At 58.4% G+C, this 27,706-nt stretch overlaps 1 protein-coding gene across 1 annotated transcript; it reads left to right on the plus strand.

Moving 5' to 3' along the window:
• The first annotated feature begins 5,384 nt into the window (after positions 1-5,384).
• LOC311161882 (syntaxin-binding protein 1) lies at positions 5,385-27,269 on the plus strand. Its single transcript, XM_084219845.1, has 19 exons — positions 5,385-5,519; positions 15,358-15,407; positions 15,537-15,618; positions 16,327-16,403; positions 16,598-16,676; positions 16,781-16,884; positions 17,572-17,720; positions 18,261-18,345; positions 18,514-18,644; positions 19,156-19,263; positions 19,379-19,439; positions 19,988-20,053; positions 20,191-20,271; positions 20,366-20,504; positions 20,654-20,763; positions 20,873-20,974; positions 22,351-22,436; positions 23,443-23,597; positions 25,609-27,269. The coding sequence occupies exons 1-19, from the start codon at positions 5,483-5,485 to the stop codon at positions 25,689-25,691; spliced, it is 1,785 nt and encodes a 594-aa protein (XP_084075971.1). The 5' UTR covers positions 5,385-5,482; the 3' UTR covers positions 25,692-27,269.
• Positions 27,270-27,706: the final 437 nt, after the last annotated feature.

The following is a 27,706-nucleotide window of genomic DNA, read 5'->3' on the forward strand; positions in this document are numbered from 1 at the left end:
GATCGCGGTGGAGGGGGTGTTTGAGGGCAGGAGCTGCAGCCGAGGGGAGGTCGGGGTGTCTCCCAGAGCTGGGCTCCCTCATCCACAGGGTGGGGATGGAAACGCACCTGGGGTCACCTCTGAGGCCCCGGAGGTGCCTTGGATGTGTCCTTCTTAAGGGACCCGCTGTGCCCTGGCCTCCGAGCCAGCCCAGGCTGGGCAGGAGGGAGAAGCAGCGGCAGAGAAGGAGGTGGAGGTGCCCTCCTGCTCGCATTCCCCAGAGCTGCTCTCGATGCAATTAACAGCAGCGTGATTGCAGCAATAAAACTTTGCAATGCTGATAAAGGCGAGGGCAGCTGTGCCCAGCCCCGCGAGTGGTGATGCCGTGCCCGCGGGGCTGCTGCACCCTCCGTCCCGCTGCTGACTCCAGCGCTGCGCTCCCGATAACAGCGTCATTAAACACTGCTGAATCAGGCCTGCCTCGAGCGGCTTCTGCTGAATCAGGGCTGCATCCGTCAGCTCCAGCCCGGGCACGGAGCTCTGAGCGGGATCCGTCAGCTCCAGCCCGGGCACGGAGCTCTGAGCGGGATCCATCAGCTCCAAACCCCGGCTCCAGCCCGGGCACGGAGCTCTGAGAGGGATCCGTCAGCTCCAAACCCCGGCTCCAGCCCGGGCACGGAGCTCTGAGCGGGATCCGTCAGCTCCAGCCCGGGCACGGAGCTCTGAGCAGAGGGGGTGACACTGACTGAGGGGCACCTGGGGATTCGCAACCCCCCCAAGCTGGTGCCAAGGGGCTGTGACAGGCAGCGGGGGTGTCACCCCAGCCTTACCTCCGGTGGGTGAGCACCCAGCGACCACCAGCGCCCCAGGGCAGGCAGCGGCCGGCGGGGCCGGGGGAGCGCAGCCCGCGGAGCGGGGGCCACGGGGGGAAGGGGGAAGGAAGAAGAGGAGGAGGAGGAGGAGGGAGGCTCCTGCGGACCATCATACCCCTCTGCTGGTCGGTACAGGGATAACTGACGGCCGCCAGCCAGGCGTTGGCAGGGAGCCGGGATCGGCTCGGTGCAGCCTGCGGAGGGTGCGACAGACTGGCGACATTGGCACCGGCGTGGGCACCGGGCTGAGCACAGGGTATGGGCACGGGGACAGGCACCAGCACGGCATGGGACATGGGACAGGCACTGGCATGGCTTGGGACATGGGACACAGGACATGGAGCATGGGACAGGAACTAGCATGGCATGGGACATGGGACAGGCACAGGCAGGACAGCGTTGGCCCTGGGACGAGCACAGGGAACGGGCATGGCACTGGCTCTGCTCCTTGCTGTGGGATATTGGGAGGAGTGGTTTTCTGCCCCACTCCCAAACCCTGGGCAGGTGCAGGGGCTGGTGCTGGGTCACAGCTCTGCCATTTACACCAGGGAAAGGAAAAAATCCCACATTTGAGCAATGCTGAACAGCTGGAAACAGGGAAAACCCAAAGCAGCAGGCTGGGCCCTGCCTGCACCTCGCTGCCCCAGCACAAACACCGGGCTCCTGGGATGATTAACCCTGAGCAGCTGCACCCCAGGCAGCTCATGGGGACACAAACAAGGGTGACACTGTATTGCATTTGCTGGGAATGCCCCGACAAAGGCAGGAATGGTGGATCTGACTCCATGTTCTCAGAAGGCTAATTTATTATTTTATGATTCTATACTATATTAAAGAATACTATACTAACTATACTAAAGAATGCAGAAAGGATTCTTACAGAAGCCTAAAAAGATAATAATGAAAACTCCTGACTCTTTCCACATGAGCACAGCACAGGAGAAGCAAATGAGAGAAGAATTGTTTTCCTTTTCTCTGAGGCTTCTCAGCTTTCCAGGAGAAAAACCCTGGGTGAAGGGATTTTTTCAGAAAATGTGATTGCCACAACACCGTGCCCTTGCTGTCCCTACAAGCACTTCCCCTGGGACACATTCCTAGCCCTGGGGCCAGGCATTTAACAGCCAGCATTGCCTCTGCCCGCACTCAGGGGGTGGAAGTGCCTCCCCATCCCACAGCCTGGGCCATGGATGCACTTCCCAGAGGATGCTGGATACTCTCACACCCTCCCACAGTGTCCTAAAATCCCAAATATTCTGGGGAAGCCCCCAGGGAAGATGGTCAGCAGATCAGCAGGAGCTGCCAGTGTTTCCCCCTTCAGCCCCAGGACTCAGAAGATTGTGGGGCACCCCCATTTCTGCCAGTAAAACACATGTCCAGCATCTTAACAGGTTTTAACTGATTTTTGGGGGGTGAAAAAAACCCAGAGTGAGGCCTCCTGGCCTAGATTCCTTAGGAGAGGACCAGGAAGGAGGGATCAGGATGTGGCCCCAAGGCTGCTGGGGGAGGCATCTCTGTCATCAGCTTCTCCTTAGTACCACAGACATCCTTACACTTATCTGTCAGGAAAACCAGCCTGACCCCAGGGCCAGTCCCTGCTCTGGCCTCCCAGCTCCCTGTTACTTCCCAGACATCCATCCCACACCAACAGCCGCTGGTGGAGGGCCCAGCTGCCAGACTTGGCCATCCCAATTTCCATGATTTGGACCAAAACAGCACAGGATGGAGTGAGGGGAGCACCCAACACCTCTCCCCATCCACTTTAATGCCCCTTCCCTTTCCTTCCCTTCCCTTTCCTTCCCTTCCAGCCCCAGCTCCTCACCCACATCCCCCTGAGCAGGGAAAAGCTTCTGGGGGTCCCAGACCAGCCCACAGTCCCTGCTTGGAGGGAGTTCTGGGGCATCTTGCACTCCAGCAAATGGCCTGGAGTGGGGTCCAGCCCCTGGGTCCCCGAGGCCAGCACGGTGCCAGGATGGGGCCTGCCCATGCTGGAGCTGTGTTGGCAGGGAGGGTCTCCAAACCAGCATGGGGAGGATGTTCCCATCCCTGCCCTCCTGGCTTTGCCCTCCAAAGCCTCCATGCCCAGGCTGACACCTTCCCCAGGCAGCTGTGGAGCGGGGCAGCTTGGTTCCCAGTTTTTGCAGTGAACCAAATGCCACTCTTGTAGAAATGTACCTGAACAACTCACCAGCCACACTGCTTGTAACTATTCTGATCAGAATTTTATCAAAATACTGTACAATTCATCAAAGGTACTAAAACATGAACTGTACTAAAATAAGAACCAAGAGGCTGAGAAACTGAATAGCAAGATGACAAGAACTAAATAACAGAAGACTACAAAGCACCTAAAATATAACCAATCACAGATACTAAGAAATAGAAACAGAAAATGAGAGAGCAAGACAGAAACACCAATCAAGAAGTGTATAATTAGTAGTTTGTAAAATCTATTAAAGTGTGTGTAATATAAACAATAAACAGCTTCTGCTTAATCATATTAATCAGTTATTCAAAAGTCTCAGACTTCCCACACACTCTTTCCTTACTTATATTTTCTACCAGGTGTGATGGATACAAGAGAACCACCGAGCTGCCAGGGAGCTGACTGTCCCCAAGTGTCACCATGATATCCTCTGAAAAATCCCTTTGCCTGGATTTTTCTCCTGAGAAGCTGAGAAGCCTCAGAAAAGAAATGTAAACAATAATTACCTGATTGCTTGGAATGTGGTCTGGAGGTTGCTTCCCAACAGGTGCATCTTTGATTGGTTCCATGTGAATTGTTTTAATTAATGGCCAATCCCAGTCCATCTGTTTCAGGACTCTGGTCAGTGATGGCTTTTTATTATTCATTCTTTTCCAGCCTTCTGTCTGTATCCTTTCTCTATACTTTAGTATAGTTTAGTATATAATATATATAGTATAATATCTTAATATAATAAATCAGCCTTCTGAGAACTTGGAGTCAGATTCTCATCTCTCACCTCATCCTGGGGACCCTCACAAACACCACAACACCCAAGGGCAAGGGGACACACCCTGGGGACCTTGGTGACCCCCTCTGGCCGGGTCCAGCTCTCTTGCAGCTCCCTGGGGCTTTTCCTGCAGCCCAGCACTGCTGCCTCCCTGGGCAGCCTGGCAGGGAGATGGAGCAGCAGTATAAATACCTCGCTCCTAAATAGCCTCTGGTATTTATAGCCCGCCTTGGCGCCGAGTGCAGGCTCTGACAAACTCAGCTCGGGATTATTTTTAAGGAAGTGTGGAGGAGAGCAAAGGATTTGGGCTGGTGGCTGCCTGACCTGGGGCTGCTGGTGCTGGATGCAGCCAGGCCCTTGTCACTCTGCTGTCCCTCCGGGTGCTCCTTTGCTGTTCCGTGTCCCCAGGCAGTCGGTGGCAGGGTGAACCTCTCTGTGGCCACATTCAGACATGTAAATCTCTGCACACACCTGCGGGCAAAGCCTGCTCTGCGTGGCTGCCATCGCCCCGGCTGGGTGCTAGCACGGTGCCGTTCCCTCCTCCTGTCCCATTCCCCTTCACACTCAGAAGGGGAAGCACAGAAGCACCCAAATCCCCTGGGCACAGCCCTGGGAGTCAGACACAGAGTCTGGCAGCCCTGGCAGGCAGCCCGGAGGGAAAGCTCATCGCGCTGTGCTGGCTGCGGGGTGAACACACAGCCTTTGCCCCCGGGTTTACAGCCCTGCCGTGCCCAGCGTGGAGGGGTGACTGATCCCCTGTGTGCGAGATGAGATTTTACTGGGAAATAAAATTGATTTGATTTTACTGGAAATAAACCTGAGTGACCCCAGGGACCCCTCCCCAGTGCAGCGCCGGGGCAGGAGGGGCACGTTCCCTCCAGCCCCACCGTGGGGTGGGGGCAACGCTCGGCTTTGGCAGAGCTTTGGTGGCGCAGCTGAGCCCTGGGGTGCGGGGAGGGGGAGTGCGGGGTGCGGGGGCACACCGGGTGTATGTCTGGGGGGGATGCTGGGGGTGTGTCTGTATTAATTCTGGTTGTGGGGCGTGCCGGCTGTGTGTCCGTGGGTGATTCCTGTTACGGGAGGTTCTGTGTGTGTGTCCGTGGGTGACTCCGGTTGTGGAGGGTCCGTTCGTGTCCCTGTGTCTGTTTGTGTCCCCGTGTCCATTTGTGTCCCCGTATCCGTTCGTGTCCATCTGTCCGTGTGTCCCTCTGTCCGTGTGCGTCCTCATGTCCGTTCGTGTCCCCATATCCGTTCGTATCCCCCGTCTATGTCTGTCCCCCTGTCCGTTTGTGTCCCTGTGTCCGCGAGTCCCCCCCGTCAATGTGTGTCCCGCTGTCCGCGCGCAGATGCCACGGCTGCAGTACCAGGTCCCGCCTGCCAGGGGGCGCTTCGGGCGGGCGCTGCGCTGCGGCGCGGGGCGTGGCCCTGACAGGGCGTGGCCGGGGCGTGGCCGGTGACGCAGGCCCGCAAGCCCCGCCCCGGTCAGCTGAGCGCGCCGCACCGCCCCCCCCGCGCCCCCCCGACCCCCCCACCGTCCTCCTCCCTCTTCCCTCCGCCCTCCGCATCCCCGCGCCGCCACCCGCAGCCTCGCCCGGCCGTGCGCGCCCCTGGGTGCCCCCCCGAACCCCCCCCAGCCGCGGCCCCCCCCGGCACGGAGACATGGCCCCCATCGGACTCAAGGCTGTGGTGGGAGAGAGTAAGATCCGCGCCCCCCGCGGGCTTCGGGGGTGGGGGGCAGCGCGGGGAAGCCGCGGGGGCGGGGGTCGGAGCGGGCGGGCTGCCCCGGCCGGGGTGGGGGGGATGCTGCGGATGCGCAATACGGACCCTCGGGGGGGGGATGGGGGCGACACGGGACACCCCCGTGGGGACACGCGGGCGTTGTGGGCCGGGGGGTCGGGCGTGCTGTCACCTCCCGGGGTGTGTTTGTTGAATTTTTGCGGGTGTTTGGGGTTTTTCTGCAGTGCTGGGGGAGGGGGGGGATTGGTGACGGGGCGACGGTGGGAAAGGCGGGGGGGTGGACAAGGAAGCCGGAGACGCTCGAACCCCCCCTCGGTTTTATCCCCCCCTCGCCCCCCGTGACCCGGAATCCCCCAAAGGGCCCAGGGGCCTCCCCCCACGGGAGGCTGAGCCCCGAGGGGGGGCACAGAGGGGTGCAGACCCCCCAAACCCTCCCCCAGCGCAGTTCCAGGCCGGGCCCTCCCGCTTTGTCTGCAGCAAATCCCGCTCAAACGCTGGGCTGTATTGCATTCCTATTATTATTATTATTATTCCTATCGTAATTATTATTATTTTCGCGGGTGTGCCTTTGCTCCCCTAGCCCGGGGGTGCCCCTGTGTGTGTCCCCCCTCCCCGGGCATCCCTTGCCCCGGGGGTGCCGCTCCCCCGCGCCGTTCCCGGCCGGAATATCGCCGGGAGCCGCGGGGGGGGCACGGCCCCATCGTCCCCGGCTCCGCTTCCTCCTTCCCGGCTGGTGCAAGGCGATATTTTCCCGGGGGGAAACGAGGAGGGGGGGGTTGTTCTCCAAAAACACCCGAGGCTGGACCAGGAAGGAGGGGCGCTCCTTTCCCCGGGGCGAAATTAAGGCGAAAAACTCCGCATTATAGGAAAAAAAAAAAAAGAAGAAAATGAAAGGGCAGGAACCGGTGGGAACTTCCCCCCGCAGCCATGAGCCTTCCTCCTCCTCCTCCTCCCCGCCTCTCGCAGGGTTTATTTCCGTGGCACCGTGGCCGGCCGCGGCCGGATCTCGGTGTTTTTTTGGATTTTTCGCTGTTTTGGGGGGTGTTTTTGGCGTGCCAGCCGTGCCCGTGGCCGTCCCCCCGCCCTCCCGCGCCCGCTGCAGATGGCGCGGCCGGGCCGGTGGTGTGATCGGGTGGGTGGTGATGGCGAGGGGGGAAAGCGGGGGGGATCCCCACGGATGCGTGGCCCTGCCGCCCTGCCGGTGTCACCTGCCGCGGGGATGGGGCTGCGCCATCCCCCCGCCCAGGCCGGGCTCTGCGGCGGGGCCGGAGCCCAAAATGGACGGGAGAGGCCGGGCAATGTCCCGGTGTGGCTGTGCTGCAGGACAGCGCTGGGCAGGGCGGGCTCGGGGGCTTTGCTGGGCTGGATCCGGGGGGGCTGGTGCCCAAGGGGGGACAGGGCTGCCCCCAGCCCGGGAGGGTCGCATCCCTGGCAGGGCCACAAGCGGTGCCCTCGCCCGAGAGGGGACAGAGACCAGCGCCACTGCGTGTCCCTTATTTCCATTCATTGTCTCTGCGCTGGGAGAGGGCACAGTCACACACACACACACTCAGAGAGGTTCCAGGCAGCATCAGGGAAATCTGACTTAATCCTCCCCTTCAGGGTTTAGTGACAAACCGCTCCGTTCTTTCCCTGAAAAACATCATTCCCGGCTGGAAATGATAATGTGGAGCCGGGCAGCAGCGCCGGAGCCGGGCTGGCAGGGACGCGTGGGTGGCTGCGAGGGGGGAGCCGCGTTTGTGCAGGCAGAATGCTGCAGAGCAGCGAGGGGTGGCACCGGGGGGGCACCCCGGGGTCCCCGCAGGGATCCGGGTGCTCCTCAGCCCCCCACGGGGAGCTCCTGGGCTTGGTGCATCAGCCTGCCTTGGGGGGCTGCTCCAGCTGGAGCTGCTCCCCCAGAGTTGGGAGCAGGGTCCCCAGAGCCCTGTCCCTGGGCACTGGCAGAGATTTCCTGAGCTGCGCCAGCCTGGCACTCCCCGGAGGTTTTCCTGCAGGAGATGTTTGCTCTTGAGGAGCAGGAGAGCCAAGCCTGGGGCTGACCCCGAGGTTGGACATCTCCTGTGGGCTCCTTCTCCACCAGGAAGGGATGGAGGGATGGATGGGGAGGATGCTGCCGCGTTGCCATGGCTCGCTCTGCCAGCCCCCCCTCCCGAGCTGCATTCTGCCCTGGCTTCCCTCCAGACCCGGATTATTCCTCTGACCAGCTGGTGCCATAGCAAGACGGGGTTTGGAGGCCTCTGATGAGGCTGGAGGCGGCGGGCAGGGGGAGAGGTGGCCCAGGGCTGCAGGAGGAGAAGGGCAGAAGCAGATTGTCACCCCCCAGAGCTGTGGGGTGTGTGCTGGGGGTGTCCCTGCACCTTCCCGACGTGTCCAGCCATGATGGCTGCATCCTCCTGGACTGGCTGTTGTCTGGACAGGGTTGGAGCTGAGTGTGTTTGTCCCCAGAGGTGATGCCTGAGGACCAGGTCCTCCTGCTGTGTCGCTGTCCCTTCTCAGGGAGAGCTGGCCCGTCTGCCCTGGTGCTGGTTGGGAAAAATCTCACCTGAGAGTGGCAGCTCTGAGGACACCCATCCCCAAAGCTTCACCTGACCTCCAACTGCAGGGACATCATCCCCATATGTTCACTGACCCCCCCAACTATAGGGACATCATCTCCAAATCTTCACTGACCCTCTCACTGCAAGGACATCCCTCCCATCCCCTCGTGCCCCCTTGAATCTTCTCAGGGCCACCTTCCCCTGCCCAGCCCAGTGGTGGCTCTCCTGCAGCAGCCTGCAGTGGGGAGGAGGAGGAGGAGGAGGCTGGTTTTACTTCACTGAACTGTCAGCAGCCGGGAGAGACAGGCCCTGCTGCAGGGGTGACACCTGTGCAGCATCTGCCACCACACTGTGCTGGCACAGGACACCAGGACACGCAGCTGGAGCAGCTGGATGTGATTCCATGGTGGATCCAAACCCCTGCAGCCCTTCAGCCTCCCCAAAGGCTCCTCTGGCTCCCGGTGCTGTCACGGGCAGGTGGGAGAGGCGGAGGAGCCCTGGGATAAGGAAGCACTTTGCAGAGGCAGCAAGAAAACACCTTTCCCCCAGGGCACCAGGTGATCCTCCCACGGGGCAGCCTCACCTGCCCAGCCTCCCCCAGAGCTGACCTGTGCCCCGTGCCTCCTGCCAGGGCCATGCCCAGGAGCCCCACGGGCAAATCCTGCCTGGACAAGGTCTGATACTGTCCAGTGTCACTGCATGTCCCCAGCTGGGCCTCTCCAGGGTCCAGCCCTGCCTGGGGATGACTCAGGGACTCAGGTTTGGGTTGTGCTGCACCTGCAAGGGCAGGGCTGGGGCTGCTGCCAGCCTGGGGCACGGCCTGGGCACCTGCTGGTACCTGACTCAGCCTGGCTGTTTGGGGCACCTTAGGGCTGCCACCAGCCTCTGCTGGGCACAGGGAGCCTTGGAGGGCCAGGTGCTGCTTCTGGAGGGAGTTCTGAGCCTGTCTCAGTGCCCAGGGGACGTGGCTGGTGTGCTGGCCTGGCAAGGGCAGTGCCAGGCAGAGAGGAAGAGGAGGCAGTGAAGGGCACAGGGACCACTGGAGGGGTGCCCATGGCATCCTCTTGGCTGCACAGGGCACAGCTGTGACCTCAGTGGGTGGGTGAGGAGCAGGAGGTCTCTGCACCCTGTCCCCACCATGGGTGGGAGCAGACCCCGAATCCAGTGGCTCCCTGAGCAGCCCATCCTCACAATTCCCACGTTCCAGGAGTCCCTGTGGTGCCAGCCTGGTGTGTGGGTACAGGAATGGGCACAGCTGGGCTGTAGCTCTGTCACCAGGCTCTGTCTCACCTCTGGTGTTGGCTCGAAGTTGGAAAAGCTTGAAAAAATCGTTGTAAAATTCAGCATTCACCATCTCAGGCATTGCAGAACAATTTCAGTCTCCAGTCTGCACAGGGGCTGAGAAACTCCTGCCCATATGTGCCCATGGAAGGTGACCAAGAGTGACAAACCTCACTTTGGCAGGACTGCATCCACCCACCAGTGTCTGCATGTGCAAGAAGGTTTAAAAAGCCACCATTGGAGAAGATTTAGACTCTTTCCTTTTAGAAAGAAAAAAATAAGTAAGGTCTATGTCTGATTCCTCTGCACCTCTTGGAGAAAGTGGCCCAGGAAAGATTCCTTCCTTCTTCCCACAGAATCAACACTTTCCAAAGGAGAATCATCACCATCACAAGGCTTTTGGTCTCACGCTGAGGAGCAGATGCTGCTCCCTCCAACTCACAGTGCGGGGAAGGAGCTTGGCTCTGGAGAGTGCAAAAATAGAGCAGGGCTGAAGGTGCTTGAATTTGTGGGCTCCCACATCCCCCAGGATGGGAGAGAACCTGGGAATGTGCACACACCTGTGGGCGCCTGTGCTGGAGGGGCTTTTGTGGAGCCCATCAGATGGTTTGGATCAGGGAGCAGCAAGGACCACTCAGCCACATGCCAGCTGCCCTGCAGCCTGTCCTGGTGTCCCTGAGGGACAGGAGACCAGCCCAGCCTGGATTCCCACCAAAGAACCACCATTTGTTGGTGTTTTGGTTCAAGGCAGAGAGAAGAATGAGCTCAGAAAGTCACGTAGGAATGTGGGGGTCACCTCCCCTCAGGGACACTGTGACACTGTGTGGGTGCAGGACAGCTCTGGGCTCCTCTGGGCGCTGAAGCACCACAGCCAGGGGCAACATCTGGGGATGGAAACATCTGGAGCAAGAGGACAGGTGTTGGTGAAGGGTGGTGCCTTCAGCAGGGACCTGAAGGGCTGTGGGTTATTGATTGTACCCAAACTGGGAAACTCTGCTCAGCTTCCAGATCCTTGTGCAGACCCAAGGAAGTTGTCTGGAGTTGCCACAGAATATCCTGAGCTGGAAGGGACCCACAAGGATCAGCACAGTTCAGCTCCTGGCCCTGCAGGACAGCCCAGCCATCACCCTGTGCCTGATCCTGCAGCGGAAGCCTCGTGGATTTTCCTCTGTTTCTGCAGGGCACTCTGAGGGCTCATGGGTGTCATCATGCATTTCATTTCCCTTTTTCACTTCTGGCTGTGTTGCTCAACTTTTACAGAGTTCAAGAGCTCCAGGTCTCCATCCTCCTCCTCCCTAGGCTGTGCAGCTCTCCCAGGGTTTTGCCCAGCAGGGATAAATGTGCACACCTTTCATGAGAGCAGTGCAAACAGGAAAAGGAGAAATTAAGCACAGGTTACACAATGGCTGGGACCAATCCCTGGTTCCTGGGTGAGAAATGTCTCCTCCAGGAAGGGCGAGGGCTTCCAGGTGGGCATAATCCAGTGGGAAAAACGTGTGTTCAGGACTTGGGCTGCTGAAGGGGAGGAGTTTGAGACTTGTTTGAGTTTTGGGCACAGCAATGGCCAGACTCAGGTCATCCCTGGATGGTTCTTAGCTGTGCTGAGGGACATCAGCTGGGCTTTGTCTCCTCTCGGTAATTCCCATGTGTTGGGTGGTTCTGGTGGCCATGGAGGGCCATTCCTGCCACCCTGAGGTGTCCCTGCTGCCTGTTTTATTTGGGGTGGCACCTGCAGAGCCCCAGCTGGGGCTGTTTGGATCTGGGGACGTGCTCCACTCCGTGCTTGGATCAGTGCAACATTCACACTGGCTTGAGCAATTAGTTAATGAACCAGCACAAATGCAGTTGCCAGGCCAACCCAAAGCCAAACGTGTCCGTCTGGAGATGCAGCCTGACAGCTTTTTAGGAGAAGTGGGACTCAGCAAACCTCACCCTGGTTCCATGGATTCATGGATTTCCATGATCCAGCCCTCCAGAGCTGTCCTGGGATTTGGGATCCCTCTTGGGTTTCTGTGGTTGAGATGACTTTTGAGGTATTAGAAAGTTGGGGGTTTTTTTAGTTTTGTGACTGAAGAAGAAGTTGGGATTTGTTGGTTTTGCTTTTTAAGGTTGTTTATTTTTTCTTATCTATGACATTCTTTCTCTGACCTGCTGAGATCTGTCCAGCAGGTTGGGTTGTGTGTCCCTGCCCTTGGGGTGGTGTTGGCTTTTTACACTAAGAACTATGTGTGCTTTATTTACAATAATTTTCTAATACCTATCACCTATGTTAGACAGCTTGTCTTTACCCTAAACCAATCAAACAGTGTCACCATCTTAGCAGAAGATGGAGGACAAGAAAAAGGATAGGACATGCATGGATTCTTCCATCTTGCTTCTTGAATAAATCCCCAAAATTCTACTTTTTCACCTTGTGACAAATTCACTGGCATTCTACTCAAACTTCTGTGGCTTGTAACTCTTCACACAAAGTTGGTGATTTTTTCCATGGGCAAAAATCAAAGGCACAGGTGTTTTTGTCTCTGGGCCAATGTCTCTGAAAATCAGTCCATCTCTTGGGGCATCATAAAAAGGATTCATCTCTTGGGGAACCCCAAAATAAGTCCATCTCTTGGGGAACTCCAAATGGGTTCATCTCTTGGGGTATCATAAAAAGGGTCTGTCTCTTGGGAAATCCCAGAAAAGGTCCATCTCTTGGGCCATCATAAAAAGGGTCCATCTCTTGGGGAACCCCAAAATGGATCCATCTTTTGGGGAATCCCAAAATGGGTCCATTTCTTGGGGCATCATAAATAGGATTCATCTCTTGGGGAACCCCAACACAGGTCCATCTCTTGGGGGCACAGCTTTGTTGGCGTGGCAGGGATGCTCCCTCCTTGCCCAGCTCCAGTGGGACACGTGGGGCTGGCTCTGTTTCCATGCCCAAGGCAGGGCTGGGGGAAGGCCAGGGTATAATAATGTGGGATAAGCCTCTTGGAGGGATGGATGGGCTCAAGTCCTACTAGGCCAGCGTGTCACCTGCTTGGAAATGATGCAGGGGGCATGGCCATGCCATGTGTCACCCTGAGAACGAGCCTGGGTCTCTAACATGACACCTGCCTGGTGGCTCTTTAGGGCCATACTGCTCCAGGGAGTCTCCATTCACAGCAGAGATGTGCTGCCCCCTGTGTTTTACTGGGATGGAGCTGATGGGATGGGATGATGGAGCTGGTCCTCTGGTGCTGGAGGAGGATCCAGAGTGGTCTCTATTCCCTGTTCTTGGGAGAAATTGTCATTAAAATTCTTTCAGCCTGAAAGAAACAGATGTGACATGGTAGGTCCAGACAAGCCAAGTGTTGGAGGCACTGGATGAGATGCTCATATGGATTTTTCCCCCCCCCGAAACCTGGTTTTATCTCCAAGATTAAAAACTTGGCTGTGAGCATCACCAATGTTAGATCCTAAAAACTCTGCCCAGATGTTTGAGGACATGGACAGCAATATCTGGCGTGCTGATGTGCCATGAGAGAGCACCACTTCTGGGAGGGGACTGAGCATGACTTGAGGACCTTGGGGCCTCAAGACCTCCCATTTCCCCTGGGAGTCCAGAGCACTCTTCCCTGAGCTGGGGTTTAATGGCTGCTGCAGGGACACCAGGAGGGGAAGTTCATGGCCCCATCTCCCTAAATGTGACACCAGTCTCCAGCTTTTGCTGGAGTTTGTGCCCTTTGACAGGTTCCTGGAGCTCTTTGGAGGATGCTCTGTGGATCTGCCTCTTTCCTGATCCTGCCTGGGCTCTGGACTGGCTCTGGCAGCCTGTGGAAGAGCCAAAATTTGGAGTCAGATCTGACCCATGGTCAGGGCAGGAGAGGACATCAGTGTACAGAATGAGTGTGCCCAGGGACCAGGGATTTAGGGACTGACACCCTAAACCTACCAAGCTCAGAGCAATTACCCTTTGGAGTGCCCAGCTCCTGCTCTGAGAGGCCCATCCTGGTTCCAGGGTCAGGCTGGGGATGTGACAGCACTTTTTGCAGCCTGGCAGATGCTCCCCCCCTCAAGCATCCTCCATCCAGCCCAGCCCATCCCTGTGCAGGAGGGACACAGTGTTCCCACAGAGCCACAATGTCCCTGCAGCTACTGCCGCAGCCAGGACACGCTGGGGGGCTGAGGCAGCACTTTGGGAGCCCTTCCTGGGATCTCCTGCCCTTGGGCCCTCTTCCCTCATGGGAACACCATGCCCTGGGCCACAGGATGCTCTTCCCAGCCTCCTTCTGTCCTTCCTTCCCTGTCCTTCCTTCCCCAGCTGGAGTTTCATTGCAGGGAGGGGCAGGAATTCTTCATGGCTGCTGCTTTTTGCTGACCCCTTCCATGGTGCACCAGCAGGGCCCCTGGGCTTTACTGGGATGGAGCCTGTGGGATGGGATGAGGATGGAACTGATGGAGCTGATGGGGTGGGATGATGATGGAGCCTCTGTGCTGCCCTGCAGACAGTGCTGTTGTTGCTGGATCCTCACTCTGGGGCAGGAGCCAAGTGAGTGAGTGATGGCAGGAGGAGCAGGGATGTGCTGGCACAGCTCCTTCCCAGCTGTGCCCTGCTGTCAGGGTGCAGGGAGCAGCTCTGGGGTGCACAGCCAGCTCCTGCCCACAGAGGACAATTCCTGCTGCATTTGATGGATGCAGGTGGGCAGCACACATGGGCACAGGCAGCAGCTTTGCCTGCCCAGTTCAGGTACCCTCCATCCCCTCTTCCCAGCCCGGAGCTGCCCTGCTCTCCCCATGGGGAGGCCAAAGGATGTGACCAAGGGCAAGGCCAGTGTCCTCCTGGGGCTCCCTGCAGGCAGATTTATTTATTTATTTATTAAGGGCACCTTTGGGCAGGAGAGGTGATGGATGTGCAGTGGTAGGAATGGCTGTAGGGATTGGTATGGATGTGCAATGGTAGGAATGGTTGTTTGCTCCAGGTTTTCTGCAGGTTTTGCAGCAGGACAGACAGACAGTAGCACTCAGAGGCTCCTGTTTTTATCCCCATTGGCACCAGTGCCAACTCTGGACCCTGCTGGGCTTTACCCAGGGAAGCAGCACCCTTGGGGTGACCCACAGGGGAGGCTCCCAGGGCTGAGGCTGGCAGGGTGACACCCTCACACCTCTGTTTTCTAGTTCAGAGATGTTCCTTAACTGGCTTTTTATTGGCATTTCCATCCCTGTCCCTGGGACCAGGGGCTCAGAGCAAACCCTGCAGAGATGAAATCCGGGGGAAAATGCTGTGTGGGGAGTTGGCACTGACTCCTTTCCTCAGGCTCAGCTCTGTGAGGGACAGAGGTTCACACACCAGGGTCAGAGGGGACCTGCAGGGTTTGGGGGGCACCTCTCTCCCCCAAAACAGATGTTTGGGCAGCAATGGCAGCAGGGCAAGGCTTGAACCCCCCTTCCTGCCACCCAACCCCAAAGGTTGTCCCACTGCCACCTGCTCATGTCCCTGAAGTGCATGTCCCAGGGAGCTGGCCTGAGGCAGGAGCAGGGGAACTTGGGGGGGATGCTCCTGGAGTTCCAGGGGTGCTGCTGTCCTGCCTGGTTGCATAAGCCCAGCAGCCACGGGAGGTGAAATGGGATTGTGAGGGATTACAAGGAACAGGCTCAGGCCGCTTGATTCTTGTTTCTAAAAGGAGCTCTTAAGCTGCTGTTGTTTTCCCAGCACTTGGGATTAGGGCTGAACCTCATGGGGTTGCCCCCAGGCTCCCCAGAGGGACCCCCCCAGCCAGCCTGGGGTCTGTCTGTGAGTGCCAAGCACGAGAGAAAACAGGGCTGGGGGGTGACCACCCCTCTCTGGGTACCCCAAAACCACCCCCATCCCCTCCTTCATCCCCAGTTAAGGCACAGGGTGACTGGCACAGCGTGACCCTGCACAGGGGTGGGGGTTGGGTGCCCCCAGTGCAGCCCCTGGGGTGCTGCAGGAGGGACACTGAGGTCTCACCATTGCCCCCATCCCCTTTCTTGCAGAGATTATGCACGATGTGATCCGGAAAGTGAAGAAGAAGGGGGAATGGAAGGTGAGCACCAAACCCAGGGAGGGCCAGGAGGGGAGGAAGCAGGGAAAGGGCAGGGTGGGGAGGGTCCTGCTGTGTCCCCAGCTCATGGGGTGCTCAGAGGGTGCTCACAGGGTGCTCCCCTGTCCCCAGGTGCTGGTGGTGGACCAGCTGAGCATGCGCATGCTCTCGTCCTGCTGCAAGATGACCGACATCATGACAGAGGGCATAACCAGTGAGTTCCCCCTCCCTGCCTCCACATTCCCCATGGGAAGGGCCAAATCTCACTGTGCACCAGGACACCCACAAAGGCATCTCCAGGCTGGCACAGGGCGGTTGGCACAGCCCCCACCCAGCCCTATCCCACTTGGGATGGAGCCACTCCGCCTCCATGGCCCATGGATGGCTCCTGGTGCCAGGCTGGAGTTCCACAGGTGCCTCCTTGCCTGCTGGGGCTGGAGCAGCCAGAACACCTTGTCTCTTGGCAGACCTTCAGTTCGAGGAGGGGACCTTGTTCTTATCAGCCTGATAATGAAATAGCTCCCTGCAACACTTGGGAAGGAGAAGGAAGTCCCAGGCTGGATCCTGGGAGGTGTTGGGGATAGTGGAGTTTTGTCTGGGACAGCAGAGCTCAGGTGAAGGGGGATGTGAGGATAAACCAAAGGAATAGGAGCAAAGACAGATCCCTTGGGACCTGGCCAGGTGCCCACACCCACAGCTCCAGCAGGGTCCACAGGGCTGGGGTGGGGTGGGCAGGGGTGCCCCAGCTCCTGGGTGGGCAGGGATGAGTGGCTGGGGGTGTTTTGGCTGTGGAGGGGCTGCCATGGGGAATCCAATGGCCGTGGGCTCTCCAGCCACCACGGGGTGTCAGGCAGCCCTGCGTGGCTGAATGCCCTGCCCCCAGCCCCCTGCCCTGATCCCTGATCCCTGTTCTCCCCCCAAGTTGTGGAAGACATCAACAAGCGCCGGGAGCCGCTGCCCAGCCTGGAGGCCGTGTATCTCATCACCCCCTCCGAGAAGGTGAGTGCATGCAGGGCAGGGACAGGGCTGCTGGCCAGGGCCACGTCTGGCATGGGCAGCTGTGCCCATGGGAAGCATCCTGGCACCAGTGGTGCCAGCAGGGTGATGGGATGGAGGTGCAGAGCTTGCCCTGAGCCGGGAGGGAGGCTCACAGTGCCATCCTGCCCAGCCCAGCTGCTCCTTCTCTCTTCCAGTCCATCCACTCCCTCATTAACGACTTCAAGGATCCCCCCACCTCCAAGTACAGAGCTGCCCACGTCTTCTTCACTGACTGTGAGTACCCAGAGGGGGGGAACAGTCACTGAAATGGTGCCAGCAGGTGGGGAGGGATGAGGGATGGAGAGATGCTGAGCCCCACCCTCCTCCTCCCCTCACAGCCTGTCCCGATGCCCTCTTCAACGAGCTGGTGAAATCCCGCGCCGCCAAGGTCATCAAAACCCTGACGGAGATCAACATTGCCTTCCTCCCTTCCGAGTCCCAGGTGAGCCTGGGCTGGGCTGTGGGACGGCCAGGGAGGGCTCCAGGTCCCTCTGCAGCCCACCAGGGTTTGTGTGACAGCCGTGCACCCCCAGCTGGCTCCTTGCTCTGCCTCCCTGTCTCCTCAGATGCCTTCCCGGGCTGATCCCGTGGGGGATTTAGCAGGTGCTGTGCCTTGGCCCCGTGCCCACAGCTGTGCTGGCCAGCTCTGCCACCAGCCAAGGACACCAGGGAGCTGGCCCTGGGCCATCTGCCCCTGCTGGGGACAAAGGGACGAGGGGGCAGACCTGCTTGGTGCCATTAACCCTTCAATGCTCAGCATTCCTAGGGAGTGACCCCTTGGCATCTTCACGTGGCTTTTTCTGGGGGCACAGTTGGGGAACAGTGTGTTTCTGCTTGGCCCCAGGTCTCTGTTTCCCTGCCTGGGAGCAGGTGACTGCTGAGGGCAGGGGTCTTCTGCCTCCTCTGCTCAGCTGGGAGGGACACATGAATAGGGATCCTACCATGGAGCTGGGGTCCTGGGAGCTGGAAATTCTGAGGGATGCCCTGAGCATCTCTGTGCTCCAGCTGCCTGGTCCCAGGCTCAGTTGGGTCCATCTGGGCATGAATCTGGTTTCCCAACCCAGCTGGGGTAGGGCAGTTCTCCTTCAGACATCCCTCCCCTCTGACCTCCCTGCCTCTGCACCCCCAGGTTTATTCTCTGGATTCAGCTGACTCCTTCCAAAGCTTTTACAGCCCACACAAGGCCCAGATGAAGAACCCGATCCTGGAGCGCCTGGCAGAGCAGATTGCCACGCTCTGTGCCACCCTGAAGGAGTACCCAGCTGTGCGGTACCGCGGGTAAGGCCGGCGTGGGCATCCAGGGGCAGGGACAGGGCCAGTGTGGGCATCCAGGGGCAGGGATGGGGCCAGTGTGGGCATCCAGGGACAGGGATGGGGCCAGTGTGGGCATCCAGGGGCAGGGACAGGGCCAGTGTGGGCATCCAGGGGCGGGGATGGGGCCAGTGTGGGCATCCAGGGGCAGGGATGAGGCCAGTGTGGGCATCCAGGGGCAGGGATGGGGCCAGTGTGGGCATCCAGGGGCATGGATAGGGCTGCTGTGCCCAGTGCTGGTCAGAGCATGGGATCAGAGTTAGACAGACAACCACACTCAGTGTAAACAGGCTCAGACTTGATGGTCTGGGGAGCTGAGGGGGTTGGAACCCTGAAATCTAAGTGGCACCAAGGCAGAGTGGAGTTCATTAAGGAGAGGTGGGAGTGGGCAACAAAACCTGCTCGGGTCCCTGCTCTCCTGTGAGCCAAAGATGTTGCACAGGGCAGCCAACATCTCCTCGCCCTGCCATGCCCTGTGGGGCTGACCTGTCCCCCTGCCTTTCCCAGGGATTACAAGGACAATGCCATGCTGGCACAGCTCATCCAGGACAAGCTGGATGCCTACAAGGCCGACGACCCCACCATGGGCGAGGTGAGCGTTGCTGGCATGGGGAGGGTGCTGAGGTGATGCTTCACTCCTGCAGTCCTGCTCAAACTCTGCCCTGTGGCAGCCACAGACCCTGAGTGGGGATGCCAGAGCAGCCCCTGAGCAGCTGTGGGAGCCCCCAGGCTGGTGCTGATGGCTCTGCTGTGCCTGCAGGGTCCGGACAAGGCTCGCTCCCAGCTGCTCATCCTGGACCGTGGCTTTGACCCCGCGTCCCCGGTGCTGCACGAGCTCACCTTCCAGGCCATGAGCTACGACCTGCTGCCCATCGAGAACGACGTCTACAAGTGAGTGCAGTGCACCCCCACCCCCCTGTGACACCCCTGAGGCCACTCCTAGAGCAGCAGTTGGGAGCTCAGCATCCCTGCATCCCTTTGGGTCCTGCATCCCTTGGGTCCTGCATTGCTTGGGTTCTCTGTGCATTGGGTCCTGCATCCCTTGGGTTCCCCATCCCTTGGGTTCTCCATCCATTGGGTCCTGTATTCATTGGGTTCTCCATCCATTGCCATCCTCCACAAGGCCTCCATTGGGAGACACCAGTGTTGCACTCTGGCAGCCCTGGTGGGCAGGACAGGGACTAAAAGGCTTTTCCACCCTTCAGCCCTCAGCCCCTTCCCAACATTTAGGAGTTGAAGGGGTCCAAGAGGGGAAGAGGTCAATCCCAGCTGAAATCACTTTGCTGCTGGCACAGTCAGGAAGAGTCCTTGTGTCCTCCCAGCTCCCTAAACCAGCAGTGAGGGGGCTGTGTGTGCCATCAGCAGCCCTGTCCCCCCTGTGACACCCCTCCCCTCACCCCAGGTACGAGACCAGTGGCATTGGTGAGGCCCGGATCAAGGAGGTTCTCCTGGATGAGGATGACGACCTGTGGGTCACCCTGCGCCACAAACACATCGCCGAGGTGTCCCAGTGAGTGGCCCTGGGGCTGGTTTGCTGCCTGGGTGGGACACTGGCTTGGCATTGTCACCCAGCCCGCTGTGAGGGACCCTCCCCACTCACAGCTCTGCCCTCCTCCTCTCTCCAGGGAGGTGACCCGGTCCCTGAAGGAGTTTTCTTCCAGCAAGAGGATGAACACGGGTGACAAGGTGACCTGATGGATCCACCCAGCTGGGGAGGGCTGCCATGTGGTAGGGTCTCCTGGGGACACTGTGCCAAGGAAGAAGGGTGGTCAGGTTCCTGGCGGGGGGAGATGGCTGTGGCCCTACACCTGGGGCTGGGAAATGAGGTGCTGTGGGAGAGCTCTGCACCCAGGGATCAGTTTGCCCCCAGCACAGGGTCGGTGCAGCTCCCTCAGCAGCTGCTCTGTCCCTGTTCCCTGAGTTGGTGGCATTGAGGGCACCCTGGTGGCAGTAGGCTGTAAAGGTGGCCAGGAGCTGAAAGGACTATCTAAGCCTCAGCCAGGCACGTGAGGCTCCCACAAGGAGATCCTCAGGAGGTTTCTCCCCACCACAGTCTAGTTTGCAGAGCTGCACACCTCTCCTGCCTCTCAGCTTCAGGGGAGGAACACATCAGGTGTCACCAAACCCCCATGGGGGGCTCATGTGGGGACAGAAGTCCTTGGCAGGGTCATGTCCTCCCTGCTGGTGGCCCCCAGGTCCCTGAGGGTGAGTGACCATGTCCCCTTCCTTCACAGACCACCATGAGGGACCTGTCCCAGATGCTGAAGAAGATGCCACAGTACCAAAAGGAGCTCAGCAAGGTAAGGGGACAATGTGTGTTCAGTGACTGTGCCTGCCCAGGAGCAGGAGGTGACAGCTCTCCCCTGGCCATGGCTGGTGGCACAGGGACCCTGAGCTGCTGCCAGCCCTGCAGAGGTGACCACTCTTGTGTCCCCAGTACTCCACCCACCTGCACCTGGCTGAGGACTGCATGAAGCACTACCAGGGCACCGTGGACAAACTGTGCCGAGTTGAGCAGGTACCAAACAGCTCCCCCACCTTGCCACAGGAACAGGGGGGCTGCAGCTCCACCCTCCCAGCATGGAGTGCTGCTGAACACATGTTCCCTGCAGGACCTGGCCATGGGCACCGATGCTGAAGGCGAGAAGATCAAGGACCCCATGAGGGCCATTGTCCCCATCCTGCTGGATGGCAATGTCAGCACCTATGACAAGATCCGCATCATCTTGCTCTACATCTTCCTGAAGAACGGTGAGGACGTGTGGGCAGGCACATCCAGGTTTGGCCAGGACAATCCAACTCTGCCTCCCTGACCAGGCTGAGTGTCCTAAGGTGGCAGCAGAGGGGCTGTGTCCCCTCTGAGACATTCCTGAGGAGAACACCCCCTGTTGCATTCCCAGGAATCACCGAAGAGAACCTGAACAAGCTGATCCAGCACGCTCAGATCCCGGCAGAGGACAGCGAGATCATCACCAACATGGCCCACCTCGGGGTGCCCATCATCACAGACGTGAGTGTCCTCCTCCCCTGCCCCTGCCCCTATGCTGTGTGCCCCGGGGTGGCCTGGGGCTGTCCCTGGTGCTGCTGTGGCTCAGGGTGTCCCTGTGCTCTGTGCCCAGTCCACGCTGCGCCGCCGGAGCAAGCCGGAGCGCAAGGAGCGCATCAGCGAGCAGACCTACCAGCTGTCCCGGTGGACCCCGGTGATCAAGGACATCATGGAGGTGAGCCAGCAGCCAGGACAGGCCTGGGGGCAGGGCAGGGAGTCCCAGAGCCACCCAGGAAGGGACCAGCCCAGAGCTGGGTGCTCCCAGCCCAGACCCTGACACCTCTCTGGACGTGTGTCCTCCAGGCTGCTCCCTGCCTGGGGGTGCAGCACGGTTGGGATATTTTGGGAGGTTTTCCTGGCCCCAGGTAGGGTGCACAGAATCACTGAATGTGATGAGGTGGAAGGGATACCAAGGAACATCAAATCCAACTCCTGGCCCTGCACAGACCCCCAACAATCCCACCCTGGTGCCCCAGTTCTGCCGGGGAGTAACACAGCCTGGGATTAAATCACTGTCTGCTGGGGGACAGGATCTCCACTTGCTGAAAAGGGATGGGAAACTCAACTGGTGCTGCACAAACTCAGAGAATCAGAGTCCACAGGAGATCCTGAGCTGGAAGGGACTGAAGGGATCCCCCAGGGCAGCCCCTGTCCCTGCCCAGACCCCCACCCAGCCCACCCTGGGCATCCCTGGCAGCGCTGTCCAAAGGCTCCTGGAGCTCTGGCAGCCTCGGGGCCGTGCCCATTCCCTGGGCAGCCTGGGCAGTGCCAGCACCCTCTGGGGGAAGAACCTTTCCGTGAGCTCCAGCCTGAGCTGCCCTGGCCCAGCCCCAGCCGTGCCCTGGCTCCTGTCCCTGTCCCAGAGCAGAGATGGGAGCTGCCCCTTTTCTTTCCCTCCTGAGGAAGTTTCAGACTGCAGTGAGGTCTCCCCTCAGTCTCTATGGCCCAAAGCAGGCTTGCCCAGCATCCCTGGATTACAAATGCAGTAACAACTTGGCTGGTTGTGTGTGTGCTACCGTGGCCACCAAGGTTGGGTGTCCTTGTCAAAGCCTTGCCCATGTCCCAGGAGAGCCAGGGGACAGGCAACAGGCATGGCTCTGTACAGCTGTGTCTGTGTCCTCAGGAGCTGTCCTAGGAGCTCTGCACTTGGGATAGCCCTTGGCAGTTCAGTGCTGCCTCTGCTCTCAGACCAGCAGAGCCACAGCTCCCTCGGGTCCCAAAAGCACAAAGCTCATGTTTTCCTCTGCCACAACCCCCCCACAGAGTGGCTTCACCCCCAGGACACCCCTCAGCCTCAGCCCCCTCAGACAGAGGGGCCTGCCCATGCCAGCAGCACCTCAGCAAGGTGTCCCAGGTGGCACTGACCCTGGGTGACACTGACCCTGGCAGTGGGTGCCTCGTGCTGGAGGGGGATCCCATGCCTGGGACCTCCAGCTCAGCACCTGCTCCAGAGCTTCTCAGAAGGGGAACCTGTGCCCAGCTCTGCAGAGGGGCTGTGGGGCCTGGGGCTGTGCCTGGCTCCTCACTGACCCCGGATCTGTCTGTCCTCAGGATGCCATCGATGACAAGCTGGACACCAAGCACTACCCGTACATCTCCACCCGCTCCTCTGCCTCCTTCAGCACCACTGCCGTCAGGTGGGTGCCCCTCTGCCCTGTCCCTGCCCACCTGGTCACTGTCACCATCCATCCCGCACAGCCCCTGGGGCTGCAGCCAGCAGCAGCTCTGGGAGCTGCTCGGAGGGCATCGTGCCTCAGTTTCCCCTCAGGCACTTCATGTCTTAATTCCTTTGGGGCACCCCAGGTCTCAGTTTCCCTCCAGACAGCCTGTGCCTCTTTATCCCTTTAGGAATCCCTTGTCTCGGTTTCTGTCAGGCATCCTGTGCCTCAGTTTCCCTTCAGGCACCCAGTATTTCCATTTTTCTTTAGGCATCCTGTGCTCTAGTTTCCCTACAGATGTCTTGTGTCTCTGTTTCCCTTTGGGAATCCTGTGCCTTCACTTCCCTTCAGGCATCCCATTCCTCAGTTTCCCTTGTGGTATCCCATTCCTCAGTTTCCCTCCAGACATTCTGTGCCTCTGTTTCCCTTTAGGAACCCCATACCTCAGTTTCCCTTTAGGCACCCTATGCCTCACCTTTCCTTCATGCATCCCATGCCTCCATTTCCCCCCCATGGCATCCTGTGCCTCAGTTTCCCTTCAGACATCCCGTGCTTCTGTTCCCCTGTAGGAATCCCATGTCTCATTTTCTCTTTGGACACAACATGCCTCAGTTTCCCTCCAGGCATCCCATGCCTCAGTTTCCCTTTAGGAATTCCATTCCTTATTTTCCCTTTGGACACCTGGTGCCTCAAGTGTCCCTCCAGGCATCCTGTGCTTCTGTTCCCCAGTAGGAATCCCATGCCTCAGTTTCCCTCCAGGCATCCTGTGCCTCAGTTTCCCTTTAGGAATCCCATTCCTCATTTTCCCTTTGGACACAACGTGCCTCAGTTTCCCTCCAGCCATCCCGTGCCTCAGTTTCCCTCCCTGTAACAGCGAGCAGCACTCGTGGCTGGAGCACTGGACTTGCCCTGCTGTAACAGCAATGTCTGTGTGATTTAACTGAGATGTGGTGCCCGTCCTTCACCCTCCTCTTCCTCTCCTCAGTGCCCGCTACGGCCACTGGCACAAGAACAAGGCCCCCGGCGAGTACCGGAGCGGGCCCCGCCTCATCATCTTCATCCTGGGCGGGGTGAGCATGAACGAGATGCGCTGCGCCTACGAGGTGACACAAGCCAGCGGCAAGTGGGAGGTGCTAATAGGTGAGTGGTGGCCCCGGGCTGGCCCCTCCCGCTGGCTGCTCATCCCACGCTCCATCCCGCAAATTCCCGGCTCCAGACGCCTGCGGGAGCTGGAACTCTGCGGAAGGGTTTTCTCCGGACATCTCTTGTCACCCCTGTGTGTCCCCTCCTTCCCCATCTGGGTTGTGTCACTCCAAACATCCTCATTTTTACTTCCATTTTTTCACGTCTCCTGGCTGGTGTTGTCTGAGCAGGGCTGGGTGAGAGGGGAGGTTTGGCAGCTCGGATTGCTCCTCGGTTTTGGGGTCATTACAGGAAGAAAAGTGCAAAATGAAGAGGGGTGCAAAGAGGAACCAAGTTTTTCAGGGTCATGCAGCAGGATGTGGTCAGGGCCAGCTCCCACCTCTGCTCCCAGGGGAGCTGTGGGTCAGGCACAGAGGACACAGTGGATGCTCTACCAGCAAGGAGCTCTTAAGTGCCTAAAATTCCTCTGGGAAGCACAGCTTGGATACACACCCTGTAGGGCACAGGCAGGTGTCCTTTACCATCTGAACTGATGCTTGGTGGAGCCTATCCCCAGCATCTCTTCTGCTCCTTGGCAGCAACATCCCAGTCTCCATCACCTCCTGCTGCCCCTGCTGTGTCCCTGTCACCGGACTCCCATCCCAGCTCCATCCTGCCTGTCACCATCTCATCCCGCCTCCCTCCAGAGTCCTGCATGCGCCTCCGAAGCTCCGGGCTCCGCCTGCCTCCTTCCTCTTCCTCCCCCCAGAGGCAGCTGGTGGTGGTGGTGGGGGAGCCTCGGCGCAGCCGTCAGCCCCGCTCTGTTCTCCTGCAGGTTCTACTCACATTCTCACTCCCACCAAATTTCTCATGGACCTGAGGCACCCCGACTTCAGGGACTCCACTAGGGTATCATTTGAGGATCAGGCTCCAGCAATGGAGTGAGCCAAAGAAACCAAGTAAAGGCAGCTTACTAATGAAAAAGAAACTCTTCCTCCTCGAAGGGTTTTCTTTGATTCTTCCATTCCTCTTTTTTTTAATTGTTTTGGGATTTGTTGGGTTCTTGGATTAGAAAATGCTTGCGGTTCCTCCGACCAGGTGGAAAAGCATCCATCACCCCTCAGCCATGTCCCCTGGCCAGCTCCTTCATGCCATGAGCTCCCCCTCACCAGGGCTGGAGGGGTCAGAGTCCTGCCTGCCCCACGGAGGGGGGAAACAGAGCTCCCAAATTCTGCCCTGGGAGCGGCTGGAGCGGGGCTGGGGGAGAGGGGCAGCAGTGGAGACCCCAGCACTCATCCTGGTCCATCCCCCTGGGCTGGGCACTGCTGGGACCCCCCAGCTCTGGGGGCTGGAGTCCCACTGAGCTCAGGTTTGCTCTTGGATAGGCAGGAGCCTCATGACGTTGCAGATCCCCAAACCCTGCTCTGGGGTTCAGCTTCTGCTGGTTTCACCACTGAGTGCCCCCCCAGCATGCCCCCTGTGCTGGTCCCTGCGGTGCCAAGGTGACTGTGGGGCTGAGCCACCACGGGGGGACCCCCACTGGCACCGTGCTGGGGGACCCCCGAGCGAGGGGCAGCTGAAGGCGAGAGCCTTTTGTTTTCCTTGTCCTGTCCCACCCCTCCCAGCCACCTCTCTGTCCCCAGGATGCTCTGTGCAGGTTGGGGGACCTGGGGAAGGTCCCTCCATGCCGGCTGTTCCCTGCATCTCCACCCCTGCACCCTGCAGTGCCTCCTGCATCCCCCGTGGGTCCTGCAGTGACCCCAGTGCCACAACCCCCCTGCACCGGCTCCTCCTGGCCCCTGCCTCATCCCGCCAGCTCCATCCCTCGCCTCCATTCCTCCTCTCCTCCTTTTCCGTTCTCCGTGCCCCCAGAGCCCCCCCCCTCCCCACAGACTGCATTTCCTCGCAAGCATTTCCAGCGGCGCGGGGCCGGCGCCGCCAGGTAAGGGGGACCCGGGACAGCGGGGACGGGCCGGGCTCCCAAAGCCATCACTGATCCCCCTGCACCCCTTCTCCTCTGCTCCCACAGGGTCCACGCACATCCTCACCCCACAGAAACTGCTGGACACGCTGAAGAAACTCAATAAAACAGAGGAAGAGAGCAGCAGTTAAAAGGAAACGCTGTCACCACTCGATGCCGACCCACGTCTCCGCCGGGCGCCCGGCCCCGGGTGCCACCCTGCACCCAGTGGGCCCCAGCTTCTCTCTTGTTCTTGTGTTGATCCCCCTTCTCCCCTCCCAGTGCCTCCCCCATCTCATTTTATCCACAGGGAGGGGATAACAGCCAAAAAAAAAAATTATATATATATATATATTAAGAAAATGGATGCATTGTGTTTAAGAGAAAAAGGAAAAAAAAAATCTATATATTTGTAGCTGCAGCTGTGGGAAGCGCCCAGGAGCTCATTGCTGAGTAACCATCTGCCTATTGCTAGTGAATATGGTGGGGAAAATGATAGAAAAACACTTTTTTTTGGGGAATGCTCTTCATTGGCGTCTTGTGTGGACGGGAGGACAGATGGACGGACACCCCACACCGCTCCTGATGCTGCTTAGGCAGGCACCAGGCTGGCACCACCATCTGTCCCATGGCCTTTGGGGCGGTGGGTGCTCCTGCCAGATGTGCGTGCCAACATCTGGGTGGGACTTTGGGATGGGGGTGGTGTGGGAGTGCAGCCAGGATGCTTCACACCATGGTAATTCCCATGTGAAAAGGGACCAAACCGGTCAAATCTGGGAGCTGGGGCCCGTCCGCTTGCACAGCCCTGCTGCAGCCCTGCCTCCCTCTCTGGGAATTCCTTCAAATATATATATATAAAATAAAAAGCTATTTTATATATATATATATATCTGTGCTATCTCTCCATGGATACCTCTCTCCATCCATCCCCACAGGAGCTTGGTGCCCATGCCCAGCTCCACTCGTGTCGTCCCGTGGTGAAGCGTTTCTGAGCGTGCCGTCACCTTGAGGCCCCCAAAAACCCTCTGGGCCCTCCCCAAAAACCCTCTGGGGCCCCCCAAACCCCCCAGGCCCCTCCCAAACCCTCTGGACTCTGTGTATATTAATGACTGTGTCTTGTGACGTTCTTACGAGCTTGGTGTATAGTGATTTCCCCAAACCTCTGATTTTAGTTGGGTTTTTATTTGATGCCCCTGGATTGCCCCCTGTCCCTTGCCTTTAGATGCACTGCAATATTTTGGGGTCTATGGTTTTGTTCTCTTCCCCCTGAAGGCTGTGAGCCCCCTTTTCCTACCCTGAAATTGCTCTTTCTTGCCTCGTTGGTGGTTAGCCCCCCCCCTTTCCCTTCCCTTCTGCTCCTTGCCCATAAAGTTAAATATATATTTTTAGGGCAAAGGCTGTATCATTGCACTGATATTTGTTGGTTCCCCTTTGGTCTCCCAGCCTGTTTCTGTTCCTCTTTGGTTTAGCAATGCAAATGCTTCAGGATCTTGTATGTTGGACATTATTATTATTATTATTATTTTTTCTGTTACAGTTATTTATATAAAAAATAATTTATCAAAAAGGAAAACTTAAAAAAAATAATCTAGTCTGTCTTGGAACTTGTTTACCTTGAAATTACTGGAATCTAAATGTTTGAAAGTGTTGAAGCACAAACATGTATCATCTCTGTATATCTGTTCTTCTGTACTAAAGCACTCGAGTGACTAAATAAAAGCGATCTCCATCCCTAGTGCAACTGGGGCTGTGCTCTGCTGTCCCTCAGGGCCAGGAAAACAGGGAAAAGGCATGGGAAAATATTCCCTCCAACCCCAAGGGAGGGCTTCTGGTGCAGTGATGCCAAACCTCCCCCCAGGAGTGGCTTTGGGAAGAAAAATCAGCACACGAGTCATCCAACTGCATTTATTTCCTTCAAAAATAGGTGATTTCTTCGTACAAAATACCATCCCAGTGGCTCTGCTGGGCGTTAAAAAATAGGGGATAAGGGAAAAAAACCCCAACATTTGGTCCTGGCTACCGCATTTGGAATAATTAACCACACTTTGATCATGTTTCTATCACGCCCTGCCTGGGCTGGGGGAGTCACAGCTTCCAGCTTGGGGCACAGGCATGAGCAGAGGCAACCAGACACATGGAACCTCTTTTAAATCCCCCAAACCTCTTT

Source organism: Fringilla coelebs, assembly GCF_963513975.1.
Source record: "Fringilla coelebs genome assembly, chromosome: 21".
Classification (NCBI taxonomy): Eukaryota; Metazoa; Chordata; class Aves; order Passeriformes; family Fringillidae; genus Fringilla; species Fringilla coelebs.